The 26037-nt window shown below is 34.2% G+C and overlaps 1 protein-coding gene across 1 annotated transcript in view; it reads left to right on the top strand.

Moving 5' to 3' along the window:
- TLK1 (tousled like kinase 1) overlaps window positions 1-26037 on the top strand; it is a 137940-nt gene that overhangs the window by 79180 nt on the left and 32723 nt on the right. Inside the window, exons 5-11 of the mRNA XM_026492580.4 lie at window positions 1142-1188; window positions 3110-3205; window positions 4757-4846; window positions 5862-5954; window positions 11569-11679; window positions 11791-11927; window positions 14853-15041. Coding sequence (XP_026348365.1) covers window positions 1142-1188; window positions 3110-3205; window positions 4757-4846; window positions 5862-5954; window positions 11569-11679; window positions 11791-11927; window positions 14853-15041 — 763 coding nt within the window. The remainder of the gene's footprint in view (window positions 1-1141; window positions 1189-3109; window positions 3206-4756; window positions 4847-5861; window positions 5955-11568; window positions 11680-11790; window positions 11928-14852; window positions 15042-26037) is intronic.

The raw sequence follows: 26037 nt of genomic DNA, 5'->3' as shown, positions 1-26037 counted from the left end.
ACAAAAACAAAAACCCACAGTATCAGTGAAATTCAATGAAACAAGGTATGCCTGTAAAACCTTTACAATCATTTCTGACCTCTAAGTAAATCTGTACAAAACTGTTCATACTTTCTAGGTACCATTTATAGTCCTGAGTACTTAACTTGATTTTTCTTGTTCCACAAAAGAATTTAAGGTTGTTGAACTTTTAAATGTAACCTTCGTTCATCTCAGTAATGCCTGGCATATAGTAACCACTCAAATATTTGTTAAATAAAATAAATGAATAAATGAATATAAGTCGCTATTGAATTGATAAATGTGTATGTTTGTATCATCCAAAGCTTTTGACTTCATGGTATTGTCAGTTTTTCTTTGTATTGAAGAAATCATGTATTTTATATAGTTCCATTGAAGGGTGGGTGCCTTTCATCCAAAAAAGTATCTCTAACACTGTATTTCTTAGCACCTTCTTAATATTGTAAAAGTGATGAAGAGTTCATTTTGGAGCAAAACTTTTAATTAAAGAACTGTGATACGTAATGATTTGGACCACTTTATCAATATGGTTATACGAGCAATATTTAAAATCTAGTCTATTAAAAAACATCTTATTAATTTGGGAATACTTTTTAGAAAATCAAAACATTTAACAAAATAACATTAATGTTAAAGCATGTTATTGTCAGTTTGTATGGTTTTGTGTTAATCAAAGCTTTTTTATTATTTACGGGTATTAATTGGTGTGTCAGTTATGCAGTTGCCACTTCTGTTTTTTTATTCATTGATTAGCTTTTATGAAATTAGTAGTCATTAAGCAGTATGAATAATGTAGCTTTAAAAACAAGATCCTTTAATGTCATTTATTTATTTGATTCTCCAGTCATTGGAACTTTAAAAATTGACATGTTTCTTTTGAAATGTCATTTAATTTTTGGATTTCTGAAATTGGCATCTTACCCTTTGAGGGCTCTTAATATAATTTTTTCAATGTCCCTCACTAACCAGCTAAAATATCATGTTCTTTTTTATTAAACAGGTGATTTTTATGTGTATTAGAGAAATTAAGTTTGACAGATTATTTTTTTCTGATACAGTATATGATAAATAGTCATGACTAACTTTAAATCTGTAAAAATTTTTTACTTTTATATTTTAGGAAAAAGTATTGGGGGACGTGGCCACAAAATTAGTGACTATTTTGAAGTAAGTTTATTAACAAATATCTCCAGTTCTTAATATAATTTTACTATGGGCTGAAATAATTTCTTTGAAGCACAAGGTCAACTTTTGTTTATCTACTTGATTAGAGCAGTAATGTCCTGTCTTCCTAGGAGCTTTAAAATTTACTTTTACATTGGAATGGAGCCTCATAATTTTCAGAGTGCTTTTTCACATAGTTTCTTATGACAACCCAGGAGATAGGTACAGTAGGTATTGGTGTTTCTATATTACAGATGAGGAAACTGAGGACCAGAGATGTAAAGTTGCCTATTTAAAGTCAAATTCTAAATGGGAGAGCAAAGAGGGGCACCTGGGTGGTGCAGTTGGTTGAGCGTCCGACTCTTGGTTTTAGCTCAGGTGGTGATCTCAGGGTCATGAGTTCCTGCCCCATGTAGGGCTCTGCACTCAGCATGGAGTCGGCTTAAGATTCTCTCCTCCCTCTTTCCCTCTCCTCTGTGCTCGCATGTGCGAGTGTGCACCCTCTTTCTTGCTCTCAAATAAATCTTTAAAAAAAAAAAAACATAAATAGAAGAACAAAAAGAGCAGCTAAAGTCTAATAGCCTCTAGGTTAGAACTGTTTTGTACTGTCATTGCAGCCTTTATGATAGCACCACAGCAACATTTGAGCCCAGTAGATGGAAATTAAATGATAGAAGTGTGAATCTAAGAGCCCCTGAAAATAATAAATAGTGGTAAATTTAGATTCTTACCCAGTTTAGAATATTTTGTTACTTCTACACAGAAATACTTTTGGCTACCACTTTTACATTACAGAATGTTAATATGATTGTTAAAACAACAAACAGGATCTACTCAGTTGAAAAATATTTATATTTACTTGAGTGTGAGAGCAGAATTTGCCAATCAGGGGAAGGGCTGCATTAAAAATTTTTTTTTTACCATCCATTGTTTTTCTTAATTGCTAAGAATTTACAGAATCTACGGTAAAACTGTTGCAGACCATGGTCTTAGTGTTGTTGACCTAGCACTCTTTAGTTAAGGTCAGTCCCTCAGTGTTAATATCAATTAACAAGCTTTGCCAAAGGTTGGATCAATTCAAATAAATAAATCTTGGGTGCTCCTCAAGTGCCACGAGTTCTGCTAGGCACTGTAGATTAAAAAAAAAAAAAAATTAGACGAAGTCCCTAGGTTACAGGAAGATACACTAGGAGGTCCCTATCTCTTGTCTTCTCTTAATACCATGACAGGAAGCCAGTAGTGGTGAATAGTTTTGTCCTTCTATTGTTGGTAGAGAAACATGAGAAATTTGAAAGGTAGCCGTGGAATACATCAGGTGGCTTCTCTTCATGTGCACCTAGGTCATGCGCTGTGATGCATGTTGTGCATGAAAGAAAGGATTGATTTTTATAAGATTTTGTGCTGTTAAAGGGAAGGGACTTGATCTATGAAAATTTTTTATATAATACTACAAACATCTGGATTTTTAACATCTTGAAAATGATGATTCTGTTTTAAGATGGTTTATTACATTCACTAACATCTACTTGTAAATATGTTAATTTGGGAGTGTTAGGGATTCTACCGCTTCAACAAACATTTATGATGGAACTGTATTAAAATTAGAAGGAAAAATAATATATGTTCATTGTTTGGGGGAAATTTATTTATCTTGAGTCAGTAACAGATTATAGTCAGAATGTTCAAGAAATAAAGGTCCTTACCAAACATAGTCTTTTCACGTTCCTGTGATCAGTATTCTCTCTCTAGTCTTTTAGGACTCGGCTGTACCTGACCTTAGTTTTGCTTTTTCTTGACCCATTTAAATCACTACCGAATTTAATTTAAAAGGAGATATATTTAAATTAATTCTTAATGTCATATGAAAAGTAACGTCTAGCTAAACCTATTTTAATAAAGAGTGATGTTTCCTTTTTTTTCTCAGTACCAAGGTGGGAATGGCTCAAGTCCAGTAAGAGGCATACCTCCTGCGATCCGTTCTCCTCAAAATTCACATTCACATTCCACTCCTTCTTCATCTGTAAGTTTTTACATTTGTAGGTAGTCTTCTGTCTGCTGAACGTATGTATATGTATGTATGTATTCTGAGTAACTTTTCATTGAGAACTTCTACATATTTGTATTTATCTTTTTAGAAAATCATTCTATGAGGTAAGTTAAATTCTTTGTAATGATCTGATGCTGTTAGAACTTTATTTCTTCAAGTGAGAGATTTCAAGTTAATCTTCAAGTTAAAGATTTCCTGAATTAATTATATCCACGAAGTAATGTTTCTATAAAAGAATGCTTTTGAGCCTGTGGGCCTAAAACGAATACTCTTTTTTTTTTTTTTTTTAAAGATTTTACCCATTTATTTGACAGAGAGAGAGACAGCCAGTGAGAGAGGGAACACAAGCAGGGGGAGTGGGAGAGGAAGAAGCAGGCTCCCAGCGGAGGAGCCCGATGTGGGGCTCGATCCCAGAACGTTGGGATCACGCCCTGAGCTGAAGGCAGACGCTTAACGACTGTGCCACCCAGGCGCCCCCTAAAACGAATACTCTTGTATCAGTCCGTATTCAGTTACTGGTTTCTAATTTCGAACTCTCTTAGCAATTAAATTTCTTAACCACTAAAGTATAGCTTAATTCCTTTCTAGGAATCCTTAAGGGAAAGGGAGGCAGCCTTTATCCCTGGATCATTTTAGTTCAACGTGGGAGAAGGATCTTGGGCCTAAAAAATATTTTACAACTTTTTGGTTTGTTGCTAGTGTTTTAAGATCTAGTTTTATTTATATGCATTGTTTTGCTTATTGGATTTCATCTTTTCTTTACTTTTATTATATGAAAGTTGAATGTCTAACCAGAAAAGCAGCATTGGCTTTCAGTAATTTAAAAATGAATTGAAGATTTTTAAAAATCAGAGTATCTCTTATTTTTTTCAAGTACCCTGGCTTTACTTCCAGTGTCCCCTTTTAGTGCTTGCCTGTAGACATATACTTAGTTGTGTCTTACTCCTTTTGTACTTTGGCTACAACATATTGCCATATACAAAATAAAGTGTCAGACTCAACAATAATTTTGAGTTATAGTGATGGCATTGATACAGTGATATAATCTGTTTTCAATGATGTGTTTTAAAACTAGTAACTAGATAAACCATGAAACTCATCAGTAAATTGATATTACACTATATATGGGTGTGCATTATTGTCCTTGGTAGTAGTAGTTCTATATTAAAATCTTTTCAGTTTTACTTCTTGAACCATCATCATCTGTTTTTAATATTTTTGTTTTGAAATAATGTATTTTGTCATTATATATAACATATTGAAAGCATTAAAAATTTTTTTGGTTCTAGAATGTAAGCTTCTCGAGGGCAGGGAATATATGGTTGTTTCACTGTGCCTTATGTAAGGAAGGGTACTCTAAAAATGAATGCTTTTTGAATAAATGATGATTGAAAGTTTTGAAAAATCAGTTATGCTTTAATTCAGTTGTTATCTTGATAAAAACTTGAGAAGTGTTAAGTAGTTGTTGCTGAGCAAAAGCCTATGTTTTTCTTGCTAATGTAAAAATTTTAATCTTTTTCTGAGGTCCGACCGAATAGCCCTTCTCCTACTGCATTAGCTTTTGGGGACCACCCTATTATACAACCAAAGCAGTTATCCTTTAAAATTACTCAGGTAAATAGTAAATAAAATTTTTTGTATGACTTGTAAGAAACTTAGTACAAATAACTAACATGTCTTCTCTTTGTTTTAGACATAGTCATAAGGTAAAATTATACATCAAAAAAGCTAATTGCTAAACAAAAAAACAATTTGTAGGGGGTAAGAAATTGAAACACCTAATTTACTCTCGGCTTATCCTTTGTTACGTGCAGGTTAAATATGTAGGTGTTATACGCGTATTAAATAAACAGAACAAGTGTGACATGTCGGTTTTGTTTACTGCTGCTTTTTTAACATACCATCCAAATACATATAATCAATGTTTTCCTGAAGCTATTATTTTGTCATAAGTGAACATTAAAGCAGTTCATTTTGCGTGTCTATATTTATGTATATTCCTATATGCTATACACTTACAGATATCATTTGAAAATTATTTATCTTGTATGCTTATTTGATTTTATGAATTTTGAGTACTGAGTTTTTCATTTTAACTTTTTACATATGACAGTTTTTGGATTTTACTATATCAGACCAGAGGGATTGGAAGAGTAGATCTTCTGCTTAGCCACCTTTATTACCCCAGGTTATTGCCATTAGACTTTTCTGTTAGGTCATGTCCAGGCTATTGTACATGCATCAAAACTTCTTTCTTTGGATGATCTTTAGGCTAGGATTACAAGTACATTGCTTTCAGTCAATACATAGCTCATGAAAGTTTTTGCTGTGTCCAAAAATCAGCAGCAGTTGATGGCATAAAGCAGTCGTTATATTGAATTTTAATGAGTAACTTAACAATATTCTAAAACTTTTAGTAATCAGTTTTTTAAATGTTTCTTTGTAAGCTTGTAGAACTTAAACTTCTGAAGATGTTAAAACTTAAAACTATACTAAGACTTCTTGGGATAACTTTTACATACACAAACTCAGATATTTTCTTTGTTTTTAGAAGCACTAAAATCTAGTTTTATATTTGCATGCAATGATATGTATAATGGAGATAATAAAATAGCTTTCTTTCATTTAGACTGATCTTACAATGCTGAAATTAGCAGCATTAGAAAGTAATAAAAACCAGGATCTGGAAAAGAAGGAAGGTCGTATAGATGACTTGCTCAGGGTAAGTAATAAGTCATGGAGGGGGGAAAAATTGAATAAATTATTTGGCGGTAATAAAACTGGAAGAAATACTTAGCATTATAAAAAATTCTTTAGCTGGGAAAAAATAAGCTTTTTCTGGTAATTTTAAGTATGTGAAAAATCACTATTTTAAAGTGAAAATTATTAGCTTTTTAAATGTGAATTGAGGAGACATCTGGGTGGCACAGTTGGTTAAGCGTCCGGCTGTTGGTTTCAGCTCAGCTCTTGATCTCTGAATCATGAGATTAAGCCCCGAGTTGGGCTCAGAGTGGAATCAGCTTGAGCCTCTCTCTCTCTCCCTCTGCCCCTCCCACTCATGCTCTCTCTCTCTCTCTCTCTCTCAAATATATAAATAAATCTTTAAAAAATAAATAATTGTGAATTGAGAAACAGTTGGAGAAATAAAGGGAAGTTTGTAAAATTTATTTTTATTCGATCAGCTGTCATAAGACATGGCCATTTCATGTTAGTTTTAAAGGTAATTGATTTTGTTATAAACCTGAGTGACATTTGATATTATACAAAATGAAGTAACTGCTGCAATCCTGTGAGATTTTTAGTGGAAACTTTATAAAAGGACACGTCAGAAAATACTTATAATGTGAGTAAGGTAAGAAGCAGTGGTTCTCACCCCTTGCTGCTCGGTAGAACACCAAATGGGAAGGGTGGGAGGCACTTTATAAAGATACCCATGCCTCAACTCCATCCTGAGGGATTCTCATTAAATTGATGTGATGTGGGGCTTGGGCACTGGTAGTTTTAGAAGCTCCTCCAAAAAAAACAAAAACAAAAACAAAGCTCCTCCAGATGATTATAATTTAAGCCTGCATTGAGATCTATTGGGATAGAAACTCAATAAAACCAGCGTCTCATCTGTGATCCTACCACAATTACAGATACCTTTGAAACATCCGGTTTGCCTTTCCTGATCCCATCCCAGTCACTCTCTCACATCCTTTTACCATTAACTACTGTTCTAAGTTCTGTATTTATTATGCCTTTTATTATGGTTTTATCATATGTATCTTTACATTCTTAACATATTTCAGTTTATTTAATTTTTTTAAATTTCATTTATTTATATGAGAGAGAATGTGAGAAAGAGAGTGCACAAGCCAGGGGAGGGTCAGAGAAGCAGACTCCCCGCTGAGCAAGGAGTCTGACATGGGACTTGATCCCAGAACTCTGGGATCATGACCGAAGCCAGAGGCCGATGGTTAACCGACTGAGCCACTCAGGCGCCCTTCAGTTCGTTTTTGAACTTTCCATAAAGTTACGCTGTGTGTACCCTTTTGCCCTGCTTGTTTTCACTAAACATTATATGTGGAATTGTCATGTACTTTTTTCATTTCATGCTATATATAGTAGGGCATTATATGAATATACCGTAATATATTTTTTCTGCTCTTGGTGGACATTTTGTTTCTACTTTTTGCTAATAACAATTCTGCTAAGAACATTATTGTACATGTCTTCTAGGGCAATTGTGGAAAAATTTGTCTTACATTATATGCCTTGAGAGAGACATGGCCAGAGTCCATGGCATGCACATGTTCAGTTTTGTTTTATAATGCCATATTTTCCCTAAAGCAGTTGGATTAATTTACACTCCTATGACCAGTGGGCAGTAAATGATCTTGTTGCTTATTATCTTTGCTAAAGCTTATTATAATCAGATACAATAAATTTTTTGGCCAGTTTGATGGATGTAACAAAGTGTCTTTTATCTTTTCTTATGTGTTCTCTTATTTTCTAGCATCTTTTAAAAAATATTTATTAACTGTGTTTCTTAGAAATAACTGATCATGTTTTTTGCTCATTTTTCTTAATGGGTTGCTGTTTTTTTTTTTTTTTTTTTTTACTTTCTAAAACATTTTTTTATTTAAATTCAATTACTTAACAAATAATGTATTACTGGTTTCAAAGGTACAGGCCTGTGATTCCTCAGTCCTATATAATACCTAGTGCTCATTCTGTCACGTGCCCTCCTTAATGTTTATCATCCAGTTACCCTGTCCCTCCACCCCCCACGCCTCCAGCAACCCTCAGCTTGTTTCCTATGATTAAGTCTCTTATGGTTTGTCTCCCTCTCTAGTTTCATCTTGTTTTATTTTTTCCTCTCTTCCCCTATGATCGCTGTTTTGTTTCTTAAATTCCACATATGAGTAAGAGCATATAATTCTCTTTCTCTGATTGACTTACTTCACTTAGCATAATACCCTCTAGTTCCATCCACATCATTGCAAATGGCAAGATTTCTTTTTTTTTTTCTGATGGCTGCACAATATTCTATTGTACATATATATACACCACATCTTCTTTATCCATTCCATCTGTCGATAAAGATCTGGGCTTTTTCCATAGCTTGGCTATTGTGGACATTGCTGCTATAAACACTGAGGTGCAGGTACCCCTTCGGATCACTACATTTGTATCTTTGGGGTAGATAATTAGTACTGCAATTGCTGGGTTGTAGGGTAGCTCTATTTTCAACTTTTTGAGGAACCTCCATACTGTTTTCCAGAGCAGCTGCACCAGCTTGCATTCCCACCAACAGTGCAAGAGGGTTCCCCTTTCTTGGAATCCTTGCCAATATCTGTCATTTCCTGACTTGTTGATTTTAGCCATTCTGATCTGTGGGAAGTGGTATCACATTGTGGTTTTGATTTGTATTTCCCTGATGCCGAGTGATGTTGAGCATTTTTTTAATTTGTCCGTTGGCCATTTGGATGTCTTCTTTGGAGAAATGTCTGTTCGCGTCTCCTGCCCATTTCTTGATTGAATTTGTTCTCTGGGTGTTGAGTTTGATAACTTCTTTATAGATTTTGGATAAGACATTTGCAAATAACTTCTCCCATTCTTTCAGTAGTCTTTTGGTTTTTGTCAACTGTTTCCTTTGCTGTGCAAAAGCTTTTCATCTTGATGAAGTCCCAATATTTCATTTTTCCTTTGTTTTCCTTGCCTTTGGAGACATGTCTAGCAAGAAGTTGCTATGGCTGAGGTCAAAGAGGTTGCTGCCTGTGTTCTCCTCTAGGATTTTGATGGATTCCTGTCTCACATTTAGGTCTTTCATCCATTTTGAGTCTGTTTTTGTGTATGGTGTAAGGAAATGGTCCAGTTTCATTCTTCTGCATGTGGCTGTCCAATTTTCCCAACACCATTTGTTGAAGAGACTGTCTTCTTTCCTGCTTTGTCAAAGATTAGTTGACCATAGAGTTGAGGGTCTATTTCTGGGTTCTCTATTCTGTTCCATTGATCTATGTATCTGTTTTTGTGCCAGTACCATACTGTCTTGATTACAGCTTTGGAATAGAGCGTGAAGTCTGTGATGCTGCCAGTTTGGGTTTTCTTTTTCAACATTCCTTTGGCTATTCAGGGTCTTTTCTGGTTCCATATAAATTTTAGGATTATTTGTTCCCACTCTGTGAAAAAAGTTGATGGTATTTTGATAGGGATTGCATTGAATGTGTTGATTGCTCTAGGTTGCATAGGCACTTTAACAATATTTGTTCTTCCAGTCCATGAACATGGAACGTTTTCCATTTCTTTGTGCTTTCCTCAATTTCTTTCGTGAGTGTTCTATAGTTTTCTGAGTACAGATCCTTTGCCTCTTTGGTTAGGATTATTCCTAGGTGTCTTATGGTTTTGGGTGCAGTTGTAAATGGGTTCAACTCCTTAATTTCTCTTTCTTCTGTCTCATTGTTAGTATATAGGAGTGCTTTTTTTTTTTTTTGGATACCAGTTTTTTATTGTTCATATAAATTGATTTTCTCCCAGTGGCAAATTGCCAAATTTTATATGATTAAATACGTCTTTTTGTTTGTAGTTTATGTTTTGTTTGTACCAAATTATTATCAAAGTTATACCAAAAGAACTAATTTTTTTTAACTCCTAAGATCATAAAGTTGTTCCTCTAGATCAAAAAGATGTTTTCTTTGAAAACTTCTATAGTCTGGTTTTTCATACTCACGGGAATTGTTTTTGGGTTTGGTGTGAAATTCAGTTTCATTTTAATTTCTTTCTATACAGATAATCATTTGCCCAGCTCATGTAATTTAAAAAGTCCACTCTTTTCTGCCAGTTTCATTGTATAATCTAGGTTCCATATATAAGTAGATCTATTCTATATTCTCTGTTCTGTCCCATGTTGTATTTGTGTATTCCTATACTGATACCACAGTATTTTTTTAATCATTTAGCAATTGTCTTTATTAGTAACAGATAACATAAGCAACAATACTTTAAGTGAATACAATATTATTTTTTGAGAGAAGAACAGAACTGGGCAACTCAGGTGTGATTTCTTCACAGTCTCATAGGGGATCTTGGCTCCTTTAGTTTTTTTGCTCCCTTATCCTTAGTGTATGGCTTTTATCTTGAAGGTCATATCAAGGTACAAAATATTTATTAAAGTCACCATTATGATAGTTTAGCTAGGTATGTACCAATCCAGAATAAAATGTTGGTTTTTATTACTTAATGAAGAAAGGAAATAGATTTGGGCGATCATAATTGCTGTGGCTTTATATTAAATCTTGATTTGTAATTGAAGAAATATCCTCTCTTTTTGGCTATGTTTGGCCCTTTGTAGTTATAGAGAAATGTTAGAATCCAGTTTTGAAGTCACACATGCAATTTGTTGGGGTTTTGTTGAAGTGGGTTTGTTTTTGCTAAATTTCATCTATGGTCCTCTGAGAGTCTCTTTATTTTACCTTTTCCTTGAAAAACATTTTGATTAGGTATATAATTTAAATTGGCAGGTATTTTCTTCTAGCATTTGCAATATATTATGCCACGATCTTTTGCCTTCCACCATAATTGAGACCTATGGTTCTCAAAGTTGATTCCCAGACCAGAAGCATCAGCATTACTGGGGTATTTATTAGCAGTAAATTTTCAGACTCTACCTCAGACCTCCTTACACAGAAACTTTTGGGAGTGTGACCCAGCAATCCGTATTACAACAAGCCCTCCAGGTTATTCTTTTGTCACCGGACTAGACTAATCCAGCTAATCTCCTCAGTTTAGAGAAAGCCTCTTCCCTGAGCAATATGGTTTCCTACAAAGTCAACAAAATTGATATCTTGTTGCCAGGAAAGATGGTGGAAATAGTTTGCTGTTGGGTAGGCATCTGTAGTGCCATCCACAAGTTTAATGGAGAAAAAACTTTTATCAGTTACAAAAGATGGAAAAGAACTCATATTCATTTTTAAGTGTTAGACACTTTATATACTATATTTTAGTTATTTTTAACTAAGTGAAGTAGATAGTATTGCCCCTGTTCTAGAAATATAAAAAGAATAAGCCAAGGTTCAGATAACTGGCTTGACTTAGCCAAGGTTACATACCTTAGGGTGTTGATTTGAACCCATGGTGTATGGATACAAATTCCATGTACTTTCCACTGTACAGTTACGTAGCATTTAACAGTATTATCCCATGGTTAGTAGATGCTTAAAAAAATTTTTTTAGTATCATACTCAGATACTTTACTTATCCTTTCTTTTTATGTAATTTATTCAGAATGTAAGAATATTCCTAAGTGTCTCATATACCCAAATTCTAGACCTTTTCTATTTTTACTTATGTTGTAGGCTAACTGTGATCTCAGACGGCAAATAGATGAACAACAAAAATTACTTGAAAAATACAAAGAACGATTAAATAAGTGCATATCAATGAGCAAGAAGCTGCTTATTGAAAAGGTAAGTTGAAAGTTCAGTGAATTTTCCTTTTCATTCCACTGACCCCTTTTCACCTTGTACAATTTTAAATTTAAATGAATAAAATTGATGATTTTTTCCTCCTTTTTTCAGAGTACGCAAGAAAAACTGTCTAGCCGAGAGAAGAGTATGCAAGACCGATTACGCCTTGGGCACTTCACAACAGTTAGACATGGTGCTTCATTTACTGAACAATGGACAGATGGTTTTGCGTTTCAGAATCTTGTGAAGTTAGTCATTCTTACATTTTAAAAAATGTGGTGTTCCTTTGGGTTTTTGTTACTTCCAAAGATTATAGATTTGGAATTATGTTCTATTTCTACTCCTTACTGCTCTTTGAAATCACAGCATTTAGTACATTTGAAAGGGACATAAAACAAAAGTATTACAGTTGCAGCTTTAGCGGACTTCTTGATTGGTTAGCATTCATCCATACTATATGATATATTATTCTAAGTATGACTTTCCAAAATATAAATGTATCTTCTAGCTTTATAGATGATTCGGGAGGAAATTTTAATTTTCATTGGGAGATTTTACATGTATATATGTATAAAAGATATATATATATATCTATCTTGGGACTTTTCTACTTAGTTTTTTCCACATTCTCCAGTCCTTACTTTAGTGTTAATACTCAGCACTTGTGTGCTCTCTATTCCTGTGGAAAAGACAGGAACTTTTTCTCTTCTGCTTCAGATACAATAATTTATAAATCAGTTGAGGAATATGTAGCTTTTAGCATCTCTGAGGCAAACTTTAAAACAGAAATTGAGTTCAGATGGTGGTAGATAGGGATAGATTGACTACGTATTGAGGAGCCAGGACCTGTGCTGCTTTTTTGTTTTCACAGGAAAAATTTTTAAACCTCAAAAACAGGAGTAGTGCCAACATCTACCTCAGATCATAGAGTTATATGGAAACTGGAGGCAAAGCTGTATCTCAGTATGTAAACATTGCTGTTTCGAACACTTGTTCCCAGGACTTCGCACAGAGTGGCCTTCTCTCTCTCGCAGTTGATTTATTCAGCTTTTGTTCAGCACCAGCTTTGCTGGGTCCTAGGTGTACCATAATGAAGAACTTAGTTCTTGTGATGCTGGAGAGTTTGGCATTAATTCTGTGGATTATACAGAGCTATTAAGGGTTTGTATGTAGTGTGTGTGGTCTAGAGAGATAACTGGTGATAATGTGGGGCTAATACTGGAAATAAGATAAATTATTGACAGCTGAGGTATTCAAAAGAAAGATGATTAGGCTTGAGCTAAAATACTGACAGTGAAGTAGAGACTAGGAGATATAGTTGGGATAGAAACCATGATTTTTGGCTGTTAAATAAGTAAGAACCTCTACTGCTAAACTCAGATCTACAGTTTTCCTGATAGTGAATAAAATAGGCTACATAATATAACCTTAAATACAAACTAAAAATGCAAATCTAAAATATAAGCTCTGTTTGTAGCTGTCAAGAGCCAAATTGGAGCTTCTGGGTTGGTGAACACATGGAGGTTTGGGAGAGTGGAGCAGTTAGAGCCTGGAAGCCCCACACCCTCTCCCCACACCTTGCCCTGTGCATCTCTTCCATCTGGCTCTTCCTGAGTTACATTCTTTCATAATAAACAGTAATCTTGTTTTTAAAAAATCACTTGCATTTCTTGTATTGAGGGCCTACTGTGTGTTGTTATATATGCGTATTTTAAATCAAGCTGCTTATCAGTGTGAATTAAGTAGTTTATCAGCGATATAACCCAAAGTAGTTGGTGGATGAGAAGAGAAATAAATATTAGTAATGTTAAATTAATGATCCCTAAATTGTGTAGTCATTCCTAAATAATCAGATATTAGCTTTATATTCATTCCAGTAATTCTTCACTTGCCGTTAGGATTTTAAACACTAGGATTATTGCCATTTGTTTTCATTTATAGCATCTTAATTGTGCTCTAAACTAGCTTTAAAAATTAACTTTTTTAATAAAATGAAGTTATTTATTTCTATTTCCAAAGGAAAATTGGATTAAACTCCTGTTCTTGAATTTTCTCCACCCTTTTACTCTTCTGCCTAGGTGGCTATTGAGTCTTTCATTCTGGTCATACTCTCCTACTATCTGGCGAGAATCATAGGAACCAGCAATTTGTGTAAAGCCAATTTTGGGTCAGCAGAGCAGAAGTTCTGTAGTTCTGCTTTGACGGCAGTGGGAGCCAAAGAGTTGAAACATTTGTCTTGCTTTAAATCTAAGTATCATAACCATGTAGAGTTTTAAAAATTTTTTCTTAGCATGTTGAGGTGACCTAAAAGGGAACATGGTTACTATGCAAACAAGTTGTGTGATGGGATAGTTGCTGAATCTCTAACCTATATTTTTATAATAGACATGATATTTATTAGTTTTTAGAATTAGTAAGCTTTAGATTCTTGAACGGGAAGCAGTAATATTTTTACTTTTATTAATTGCTCATTTTTCAAAGCCCTGCTAATTTTTCTTGTTTCCCTTATTTTTTTTTCTTTTTTCCTTCAAATTGTCAAAATTCTTTTCTTCATCAGTTTCTTATATTTAGGTCAATTTTTGTTTCATTTCAAGGTAGTGCTTGCACATTCCCAAAATCTTTTTGACAAAGACAAATTTAGAAAACAGCACTCTGTTAAATTGTCTTTTTAAAGTTTTTCTACAAACACAAAGTGATGAGATGCGCGTTTAAAAGCTACTCTGTGCTTACCTCTGTTCTTTATTTTAATAGCCCATTTGTTTAATTGAGCAAGTTTTTACTGAATTCCTAATATGTGCTGATGATTATGCTGGGCACTAGGGATACAATAGGATGTAAAATAGATGTGGCCTCCGTTCTCATGGAGTAACACAGTTTAGAGACATTCTAATCAAGTATCTATAAGGAATGATACTAGAAAGAAGGAGCTAGAGATCTACAAGGTACCATGAGATTAAATATAGCAACAAATCTTTCCCTAGTTAAGGGGATTTAGGGAATTCAGAGGTGAATGCTTCAGATGAGACCTGGACAGTGAGTACAAATACGTTCAGAAAGGTGGAACCATAATTTTTGTTTGTTATACGCTTTTTCATGTTTATTAGTATATTCATGTTTTAACTGTAAAGAGTAATGAAAAGTTAATATGGTTTTTTACATTTATTTTTATACAGGCAACAAGAATGGGTGAATCAGCAAAGGGAAGATATTGAAAGGCAAAGGAAACTTCTAGCCAAACGTAAACCTCCCACAGCTAATAATTCTCAGGCACCCTCTACCAATTCTGAACCAAAACAGAGGAAAAACAAAGCAGTCAATGGAGCAGAGAATGATCCCTTTGTTAGACCAAATTTACCACAACTGTAAGCCTCCATTTTAATTTTCCTTTTTTCTAAATCGTTGCCAGTGAGCATGAATGTTAGATGTTATTTATATTTACACTAATATTTAAATACTGAAAATAGTTATGGCCAGGAAAGAAGGCAGTATTAAAATTTACCTCTAAATTAATAATCTTCAAATACCCAAATTCAGCCTTTGTAAGTGGAGACTTATTAATCTTCTTTTAAAATGATGACTTAGCAGCTAAGAGGAAACTGGAATCCACTCTTTCTTCATATCTAAATGAGAGAGTCGGTTATCAGTTTTGATTATCTCAATTCTGTGTTTCCATTAATGTTTTTTTTTTCTGAGAGAAAATTTAATAACTGTGACATACATTTTCTTAACCTCTACAGTAGTACATTGGTAGATTATAGGTATTGTTTTTTCCCTTCTTTTATTTTTCTGAATTTTCTGCATTAATGATGAACTGCTCTTTATAGTTCAGTGGGCAAAGAGATTTTTAAATGATTAAATGCTTATTATACATAGAAAATTGGGAAAATATGAAAAAACATAATAGAACAACATAGACTATGATCCCATCCACAGAGAAGACCATTATTAAAATTTTGATTTACAGATGTGTCCAAACATATTTTTGTTCTGCAAGAACTTAAATTTTTGTGAGTAGAAAATACACACACGCGCGCGCATGCACATTGATATCGTTATGTGGATGCATTCTTTTTTTCCTTTGTTGAAAGGTAATGTTTCATCTGTGCTTTGAATCCCATAACCTGCTACATGAGGGACTCTTCTGTGGGTACCTTCATTATCTTCTTTCGTCAGCCTTTTGTTCTCTACTGGTTCCCTCCTTTCAGAAGACAAAATGAAACCAAAAACTCTGCTTCAATTGTATATCCCTCTATTCTAGTCTCTATATCCTGTCATTTTTATAACCAGGTTTCTTGAAAGACTTGCTCATAGCAGTCTCTTCTGTCTCACCTTCCATTTTCTTCTTTCTTAAATGAAATTGCCTTTTAAAGGTTAACTATCTTTTTGATGCTCATTGCCATAGACATTTGAGTCTTTAACTTGGCAGCATTGAATATTGTTGACTTCTTATTTTTCCCCCAAAAGACTCCTTCTTGCCTTTATTTTTGAAATACCTTGATCTCCTAATTTTCATTTTAAGTCTTCTGGCTCATTTTCTCAGTCTTTTCTATGGACATCATTTACACTGCCAATTTGTAAAATGTAAGTGTCTTTTAAGAATCTGTCTTGGTCATCTTACTTCCTACTCTACATATTCTCCTTGAAAATTAGCTACTCTCAGAGTTTCAGTTACCACGTATATGCTTCCTGACATCCAAGTTTCTGTCTCCAGTCCACTTTTCTCTCTTGAGTATTAAATGTATCTCAGTTTTGAATGTCATATCCTTGCTTGGTTGTTACCAGTACTTATGTGCTGCTAATATAGTCTTTTCAAAACTGTATTTACTAAAAACATGGAAAAAAACAAAAACTGTTTACTATTACCATTTCCGTTCCAGTCTGTCTCTTTCTTTACACAGACACACACACACACTCTCTCTCTCTCTCTCTCACTCTCATCCACACATCCATATATATACCCTTTGCCTTTTCCTGTGTTTTCTCTGTTAGTAAAAGGTACTACATCCTTTCAGTTCCACATGCTAGATTTTTATTATCATCCTTAATATTTTAGATCAAGATTTCATTTATTGTCCTTAATCCATTTTTATCATTTTCCATTAATAAATAGGTGGTAACAAGCTTATTTTTCAAAATCCACCTCAAAATCTACTTCCATCTTCAAACCTTTTCTAATCTTGGGGGGCTTTTGTAAATTGGAATTAAAACATTCAGCTATTGATATTTTAAGAAAGAGTAGCAAATGGTTTACATTTGTAAATAGTAAATTTGTTGCTTAATTAAGGGTAGATGGGTAGATGAGTGGTTATATAGAGTACAGTGTGTGTAAGCTTTAATTCCACTCCTAGGAGACTCCAGTCCTTCTACATCTCAAGTGTATGCACCTATGTAAGTCCCCACTGACACCATTCTAACTCAAGTTACCGTCCTCTCTTTCTTGGGTTATTTTTTCTCTCCTACCTCTCCTTTCAACTTTGGTTTAGCAATCCAGTTCATTTTCATTTTGCAATCAGAATCATTTTTGCAAAATATGATCGTTTTGTTCTCTTTCTTATCACCCTAACATAGCTCTGTTTCTTGAATCATAGAATCCCTGAAAGTCCTAAGATGATTTCTTAAAGCACTTTTGATCTGACATCTTCTGATCACTGTAGCCTCATCTTTTGTCACTAACCAGTGCCTATCCTTCACCGCCAACTTTCAAACTTCAACCCATGGTTTTAAATCCATCTTTTAAATCCCATACTAGGTATTTCCTCCTAAAAGTTTTTCCTTGATCCCTAAAGGATAGGAGTTAATTATCAATTTAATGTAATGTGATAGTGCCCTCTGTCTCTTCAGTCACAGCATCACCATTTACTCTGTTAATGACACTAGAAACATCCTGAAATGTTTCCCTTTCCCTCATTCTCTGTGTCTGTTTCTGTAGCATCTTGTATTTGTCCATCTGCATTGCCACTATCTTAGTTTAGGACCTCATCTCTTTTTTTAACCTCGATTACTGTTTATTATGTGTCTCTTCATGCCAGTTTCACATTTAACCTCCTTCACTGACCTTCAGGATAAAATTCACCCTCATGAAGGACTCTTTGTAGGCCTTATTTTTCTCTTTCCTTTCACCTCCAACATCTGTCCTATGTATCTTATGTTAAACTCTTTTAGTTCTCTAAGTGGATTAGGCGTTCTTGTTTCTGTGCCTTTATACATCTTGTTCCTTGCCTTTCTTCACCAGTGTCATTGCCTGTTCATCTTTTAAGGCTTGGCTCAAGTACCAGTTTCAGTAGGAAGCCTTCTCTAACTTTTTTTCTTCCCATTTTCTCCCCCATTTCCCCTCAGGTTAGATGCCCATAGCCTTTTGTATGTGCCTGTTCTGTATGTAGCATTTTTCTCAGAGTTTTATCTCTATATTCCCAATATGCAGCACAGTTTTCTGACATATGGAAAGTGGTCAGTAAATGCTAAATATTGTCACATAAGCATTTGACTGAATTTCATTTTTCTCCTTCTCACTAGTTTCTCCATTTTTCAAGTTTGTCACAGGTATTTTGCTTACTTGTCTTCCAAGATACTTAACAGCCCTACCTATAGTTCAATAGTCATAGACTTGTCTTATTTCCACCCCACTTTATTATATATGTTGACAGAGAACTAACCGTGAAGTTAAACTTCTGTGTGTTCTTGGAATGGCAGATGAAGTGATACTACATAATAGTTTGACTGTATCCTTATACAAATGCAGATTTAAATAGGGAAAAAAGCCATAGAAGCACTTTTTTTTTAATTAAAGATTTATTTATTTATTAGAGCATGCATGAGAGCAGGAGGGGGAAGAGGGAGAGGAGAGAGAGAATCTCCAGCAGACTCCCCGCTGCGGGAGTCTCGAATGATGGGGGTCTTGATCCCAGGCCCCTGAGATCATGACCTGAGCCAAAATCAAGAGTTGGATGTTCAACTGACTGAGCCACCCAAGTGCCCCAGAATCACTTTGGTTTATATATTATTATATTTTAGAGGCTCTTCTCTGAACTGTCTTCTAAAAATTCCTTTCGAATCACTGGTGGTAACTAGAACAACTAGAGTGTATGTGCAGAACATCTAGTATAATTAGAATAGAAACCTTAAATCTGTATTTTTCTGTCAAGAAATTAACAAAGAAAATGAAGTTACTACTATGTAGTGGTTAGGACTTTAAGCATTGTAGACAGACAGATGTGGAATCCATCCTTGACCCTTTCAGGTTGTTATTTTTGGTAAGCTGTTTAACTTCTTTGAGTCTCCATTTCCTCACTTGCAGAAGTACCTATATCATAGTATCGAAAGGATGATACAAGGTAATGCATGTTAAAGTACTTGCATGGTTCCTGGTTCTTAACTAATTTTTAACTACCAGCAAGATTCGGTGAGGTTTTTAGGTAGTAGGTCCTACTTTTAGTCACATACACTTCTTTTCAGAGTAGTTTGCATAGAAAGTATTATCTATGGATGTCTAAATGACCCTTGCGTTAATTATTATTAATTTTAATCAAGATTTTGGCCTCATGTTAAATATATTTTAAATTACGTTTTGATTTTATTTATGTATTTCATGTTTCACAGAGGCTGACTGCAAAGTAAACAGTAATATTTTACCTTCTATTTTATATTAAGGAAGTTTTAGAGGTCACTGTGTTTCCTCATTAAAGCTTTGATTTTAACTCAAGGTTATATTTTACATACCATGAAGTTATTTAGTGGATTACTTGTCTTGTAAATAATATAATAGACTTTTTTAATTAATAAAATTTATTTTTAGAGCAGTTCTAGTGTATAGCAAAATTGAGTAGAAAGTAGAGAGTTCACACATACTCCCTGTCCCCACACACAGCCTCCACCACTGTCAGTGTCCTGCCCCCGACTGGCATGTTTGTTACAGCTGATGGATGTGCGTTGGCACATCATTATCACCGAGAGTTTATAGTGCACATCAGAATTCACCTTTGGTGTAGTATACCTTTTATGGGTTTTGACAAATGTTTTTTTTTTTTTTAAATCATGTTTGAATAATCTTTTGTTGGAGCATTTAATCTATTTTCATTTTATGTATGTATTTATTTATTTATTGGGGCTTAAATCTGATCTTTGTGTGATCGATTTTATCCTGCCTCATCTCTGTCCCTTTTTTTTCTTTATTGGGTTGCTCAGTTTTTGTTTATTTGATTTTCTCTCTCTTTCTGTCCCCTATGTGAGGACCTCTTTGTCTGGTATAGTCTGTGTTCATCTAAATGTTACTTACATATTTATCATTCTTTTACTCTTCATTTATTCTTACATCTTTGATTTTTTTTTTTTTTTTTTTTACCTAGTAAGCTTTTTCTGCCCGAGAATACCCTTTAGAAATTTTTTCTTTTTCTTTCTTTTTTTCTTTTTTTAGTGTGGTTCTATTGGTAATGACAAAGCCTTTCAGTTTTTTCTTGGTATGAAACTAACTTTATATTGCCTTCATTCTCAGAATGGTTTTTACTGGTTTTAGGTTTTAGGTTGGTGATTATTTTAAGGTGTCTTACTGTCTTTTGACTTGAAATTATTACTAGACAAGTCACCTGACCATAGAAGAACCATCTTGAATGGAGCAGAAGCAATATTTGAAGACTAAATAACTAAGAATATTTTAAAGCAGATGAATAAGATCAATCTATAGGTTCACAGAGGCCAGAGAATTCCAAGTATAATGAATAGAAATACATAGACACATCATAAATTTCAGAAAAATCAAGGCAAACAGAAAAAAATTCTTAAAAGTAGGCAAAGGAAAAGAAAAACATATACTGGGAATATAAGTTAAGAAAAAAATATTCCAGGTAAATGCCAACCAAAGGAAGCTATATTATATGAGACACAGTAAAATTTAAGGCAAATAAATTATAAGAAATAAAGTGGTTATTTCATAACTATAAATGGCTCAAATCGCCAGGAACATATCGTAATTCCAAATTTGTGTGCATGTGGTAACATCGTCTCAAGATAAATGAAAAATTGACAGTACTTTAAGGAGACATAGATTCAGAAGTCATAATAGATTTCAACCCACACATTTCTTAGTAATTGAACATGCAGATAAAAATAAAACAATGAAAAAAAAGGACACGCAGTATGGGTATAGAAAATTTCAGTGGGATTGACAAACTTTACACTTGTAGAATACCCTTAACATCTACAGAATATGTGTTCTTTTTTAAGTATAGACTTTTATAAAAATTTATTATGTTAGGTCATAAAGCAAGTCTCAACAAATTTCAAGAGATCGAAAGAGTTTGTTTAGGACTGGCATTGTTTCTTACTTAAATATTTGGTTGAACTCATGGGTGAAACTTATAGGATTAGAATCATAGAATATGTTCTCTGACCACAGTGGAATTAGATTAGAAATCTCTAACAATAAAGTAGTGAAAAAATCTCAGTGGAAATGAGAAAAATATTTTTAGATGAGTGATAGTGAAAGTGCCATATAGCAAAATTTGTGAGATAAGTCTGACCAGTATCTGGGGGAAATTTAGAACCTTATGTACATATAAATGAAAAGAAGAAAAACGAAAACTTTATAAACTAAGCATTTATTTCAGTAAGTTAGGAGATGAGCAGTAGAATTAACCAAAGAAGGAAGAAGAAAGAGTAGAAATTAATGATACAGGAAATAAACATATACAATACAGAGAGTCAGTCAATCCAAAAAATGTGTGTTTTATTCCAAAACAAAACTAATCTAATAAAATTGAAAGAGAAGACAACCATTATCAGAAATGTAAAAAGGTATTATTAGAGTCTATAGATATTTAAAGGAAAACAAAATAACAAATGGCTTAAACTTGAACTTTTTGTGAAATGGATAAATTTCTAGAAAAATCTTAACAGAATTGACACTAGAATAAGCAAAAGTCTAAATAGTTCTGTAACTATTAAAGAAATTGAATCTGTAATTATAAAATTAAAAATCGAGTGGCCCCTGGATGGTGCAGTTGGTTGATCATCTGACTCTTGGTTTCTTGGCTCAGGTTGTGATCTCCTTGTGGTGGGATCTAGCCCCATGGCAGGCTCCAAGCTCAGTGAGGAGTCTGCTCAAGTTTCTCTCTCCCTCTCTCTCTCTTGCTCTCTCTCTCTAAAATAAATCTTTTTAAAAAATGAAAAATCCAGGTATAGATGACATCATTTTTGAATTATAACATCCATTTAAGGAAGAAGTAGTGCCAGTCTTTTTTAAAACTTTTTTTTTTTTAAGGAATAGCTAAGTCAGAAATACTTCCAGCATATTTTATGAGACCAGCATAATCTAGGTGTTAGAATTTAGCAAAGATGATACAAAGAAGGAAAGTTACAGGCTAATCTCACTATAAACGCAAATGTAAAAATCTTAAATAAGACATTAGCAATCAAACATGTAATATATAAAAATGAAAATTTATCAAGACCAAGTTGGGTTTATTTTAGGTATGCAGGGTTGGTTTAACATTAAAAAAATATCTAATTTTCCATGTAAGGAGAAAGATCATATGATAATAGATGCCAAAACAAAAAACATGAGATAAAATTCAGCATTGGTCTTTTTTTTTTTTTTTTTTTTAAGATTTATTTATTTATTTTGGAGAGGGGTTGGGTAGGGATAGGGAGAAAGAGAATCTCAAGCTGCACTCCTGCTGAGCTCAGAGCCTGATGTGGGCATGGCCCTGAGATCATGATCTGAGCCGAAACCAAGAGTCAGACGCTAAACCAGCCAAGCTACCCAGGCACTTCCAGCATTGATCTTTTTTTTTTTTTTTAAGATTTTTTTATTTATTTATTCGACAGAGATAGAGACAGCCAATGAGAGAGGGAACACAAGCAGGGGGAGTGGGAGAGGAAGAAGCAGGCTCATAACGGAGGAGCCTGATGTGGGGCTCGATCCCACAACGCCGGGATCACGCCCTGAGCCGAAGGCAGACGCTTAACCGCTGTGCCACCCAGGCGCCCTGCAGCATTGATCTTTGATTAAAACTCCTAGCAGTCAGTAGAAGAACTTCCTTAATCTACACTGTACATTGATTTTTCTTTTTGCATTCATATCTACATGCTGTGCACTTGAGTCACCATGGTGCCCTGTATGCCGTTTCTTCTTCCTGCTGCTCCTCTTTAATCAGGTTCAGATGTTATCTCTTCTGTGTCTTTTCCTAGTTTCCTTCAGATAAAATTTTTTTTTCTTTGCTCTGTGTACTCATAGCTGTATTATCCAGGACAATCACCTTATGTTAAGGTCAGCTAATTAGCAACTTTAATCCTACTTAATCTTTTGCTATGTAAGGTAACATTCACAAATTCCAAAGATTAAGATGTGGTATCTTTGGAAGCTGATATTCTGCCTACCCATCTCCCCTCTGAACCAAGATTCACATCCTTCCCACATGTAAAATACATTCATCCTATCCTAACATCCCCCAAAGAATCAACCCAACATCTCAATTACAGTGACATCCCAACCCAATTATAGCATCAACTCAGCATCCAAAATCTCATCAGAATTTTCATCAGCTCAGACTTTCTGAATCTCATCTAAATTAGGTATGGGTGAGAACCTGTATAATCCACCCAAAACACAATTCCTCTTAATCTGTGAACCTCAAGAAACAACTTCTCAAAATATGATGGTGGGGACAGGGATAGGATAACAATTAAAGACATTTTGTTGAAGCAGGAAGAAAAAAAAAAAAACAAAAAAACGAAAGGAGTCACTGCTCCCAAATAGTTTCAAAATCCATCCAGTCAAACTCCCATTTGGTTTCAAAGTCTGGTAGTAATTTTCTATGGTTATGGCTCCCCTTCTGGACTCAAGGTTCTTTCCTCTGAGTCTGTTTCACAAAGGTTTCTTTCTTGTTAAGGTTAGCATGTATATGTAGCAGAGGAGCTTTGTCAGCCTGTTTCTTGTTTGTAGAATTTTGGAGGTCTGACAGCCTTTCATTTTGTACTCTCTCTGCCCTTTTAAATGCCAAGCTGGCAGTGTTTCTGTTTAAAGTTGTCAGAAGATCTCATGGCTCTCCCCCCTCTGACACACACATTCATTCCGTTAGATGTGAGGATCCTCTAGGTTCTTTTCTTGATAATCCCATTACTGTTTTTGGCTTCTGCTGAGAAGGCTGAGGGGACCTGTGAGTTGCATGCTTAATCTTTTAAAGACCATTTCGAACCTGTGTGAAGTATTAGCAAAAATGTTGTCCAGCAACGCCTTCCTTTTTTTTTTTTTTAATAGAGCATCATTTTGTGAATCTCAATCTTAGTGTCTTTCACACTATGGATAGAATGAGACATTTCTTTTTTCTTTCTCTTTCTTTCTTTTTTTCTTTCTTTTTTTTTTGAGTCTATACCTAGGAATAGAATTGCAAGGTTATATGGCAATTCTGTGTTCAAATTCTTGAAGAACTGCTAAACTATTTTTCCTATTTGCAATATTTTACATTCCCGCCAGCAGTAGACAGAGTTCCTATTTCTTTACATCTTTGGTAACACTTCTTATTTTCTGTTTCTTGATTATAATCATCCTAGTAGCTGTAAAGTGTCATCTCATTGTGGTTTTGGTTTGCATTCCTGAAGGCTCATAATGTTGGATGTCTTTTAATGTGCTTGTTGGTCTTAGCATAGATATTGAAGTCTTTTGCTCGGTTTTTAATCCAGCTGCTTGTCTTATTGTTGTTGAGTTACAAGAGTCCTTTATATGTTCTAGATACGAAACCTTTTTCAGATACATGATATGTAGAATTTGCTCCCATTCTGTAAATTGTGTTACTTTCTTGATAATGTCCTTTGGTTTGATTTGACTTTAATTTTTATGACGTTAAATTTATTGTTTTGTTTTTTGCTCATACTTTTGGTGTCAAATCTAAGAATCCCTTACCAAATCCATGGTCAAGGACATTTACCCCTGTGCTGTGTTCTAAGAGTTTTCTATTTTTAGTTTTTATATTTAGATTATTGATCCCTTTTTGGTTAATTTTTTATATAGAGTGAGGTAGGGGTCCAACTTCATTCTTTTGCATGTGGTTATCCAGTTGTCCCAGTACCATTTGTTGAAAAGACTTATTCTTTCCCCCATTGAGTGGTCTTGGCATCTTGTCAGAAATCACCTGGCCATGGATATCTGTACTCACTTCTATTCCTTTGGCCTATATGTCTGTCTTTATGGTAGAGTAACCGTTTTAATGGCCATAACTTTGTAAAAGGTAAGTTTTGAAATAGGTAATGGGAGTCCTATAACTTTGTTTTTTCTTTTTCAATATTGTTTTTTCTATTTGAGGCCCCTTGCAATTTTTTTTCCATTTTAGCAAAATGGGCCATTTGTATTTTGATCAGAATTATATTGAATATATGGATGACTTTGGAGAGGATTGCCCTCTTAACAACATTAAGTCTACTCATCCATGAACATAGAAGTCTTTTAATTAGTTTCCATTAATTTCCTTAGCACTGTTGTGTAGTTCTTAGTATACTAGTCACTTCCTGGGTTCAATTTATTTCTAGGTATTTTATTCTTTTGCATTCTATTATAAATGGAATTGTATTCTTAATATCCTTTTTAGATTGTTCATTGCTGGTGTATAGAAACACAACTGATTTTTGTGGGTTGATTTTGTACCCTGCAACTTTGCTGATTTATTAGCTCTGGTGATGTTTTTTTCTTCATTCTTGGAGATTTTCTACATCTAGAGTTAAGGTCATCTGCAAATAGAGATAGTTTTACTTTTTCTTTTCTCATTCTGATGCATGATGTTATGTTTCTTTTTCTTACTTAACCCCTCTGGTAGGACTTCCAGCACAATATTGAATAGTAATGGTGAAAGCATCATTGTCTTATTTCTCATCTTAAGGGGAAAGCTTTCAGTCCTTCACCTTTGAGTATGATGTCATTTGTGGGTTTTTAATAAATGCCCTATATTGTGTTGAGGAACTTCTATTCCTAGTTTTTGGGGGGCTTTTCAAAGGCAGACTAGTCTCATGTCCTACCCTCCCTCATTTAAAAAATCTAATCCTCAGTGCATAGCTCATAGTTTAATGTTCACTAAAGGTTTGCTAAATTATACAAATAAATGGGCTTGCTATTTTTTTCTTAAGTGCCTGTAATAGTCTTATTTACCATAAATTGCATTCCTTAACTTTGACACTTTGAGTAGCCTAATAGTACTTTCTGCAGAATTAGCTTATTAGTGCTTCAAAACCAAGCAGAGAGAAAGTGGTCAATATATATTTTTTACTATTTATTTGAAGCTTAATAGTTATTGTAGTAGTAATCAAAATGCAAGAAGTAAATAGCTAAGTTCTGATGATGAAAGTTACATTAATCTTCAGTGAGAATTGTATGTGTTT

This window comes from Ursus arctos, unplaced genomic scaffold (genome assembly GCF_023065955.2).
Source record: "Ursus arctos isolate Adak ecotype North America unplaced genomic scaffold, UrsArc2.0 scaffold_1, whole genome shotgun sequence".
In the NCBI taxonomy this organism is placed as follows: domain Eukaryota; kingdom Metazoa; phylum Chordata; class Mammalia; order Carnivora; family Ursidae; genus Ursus; species Ursus arctos.
The sequence above is the reverse complement of the archived record's forward strand: the minus strand, read 5'-3'. Positions and strand labels throughout refer to the sequence as shown.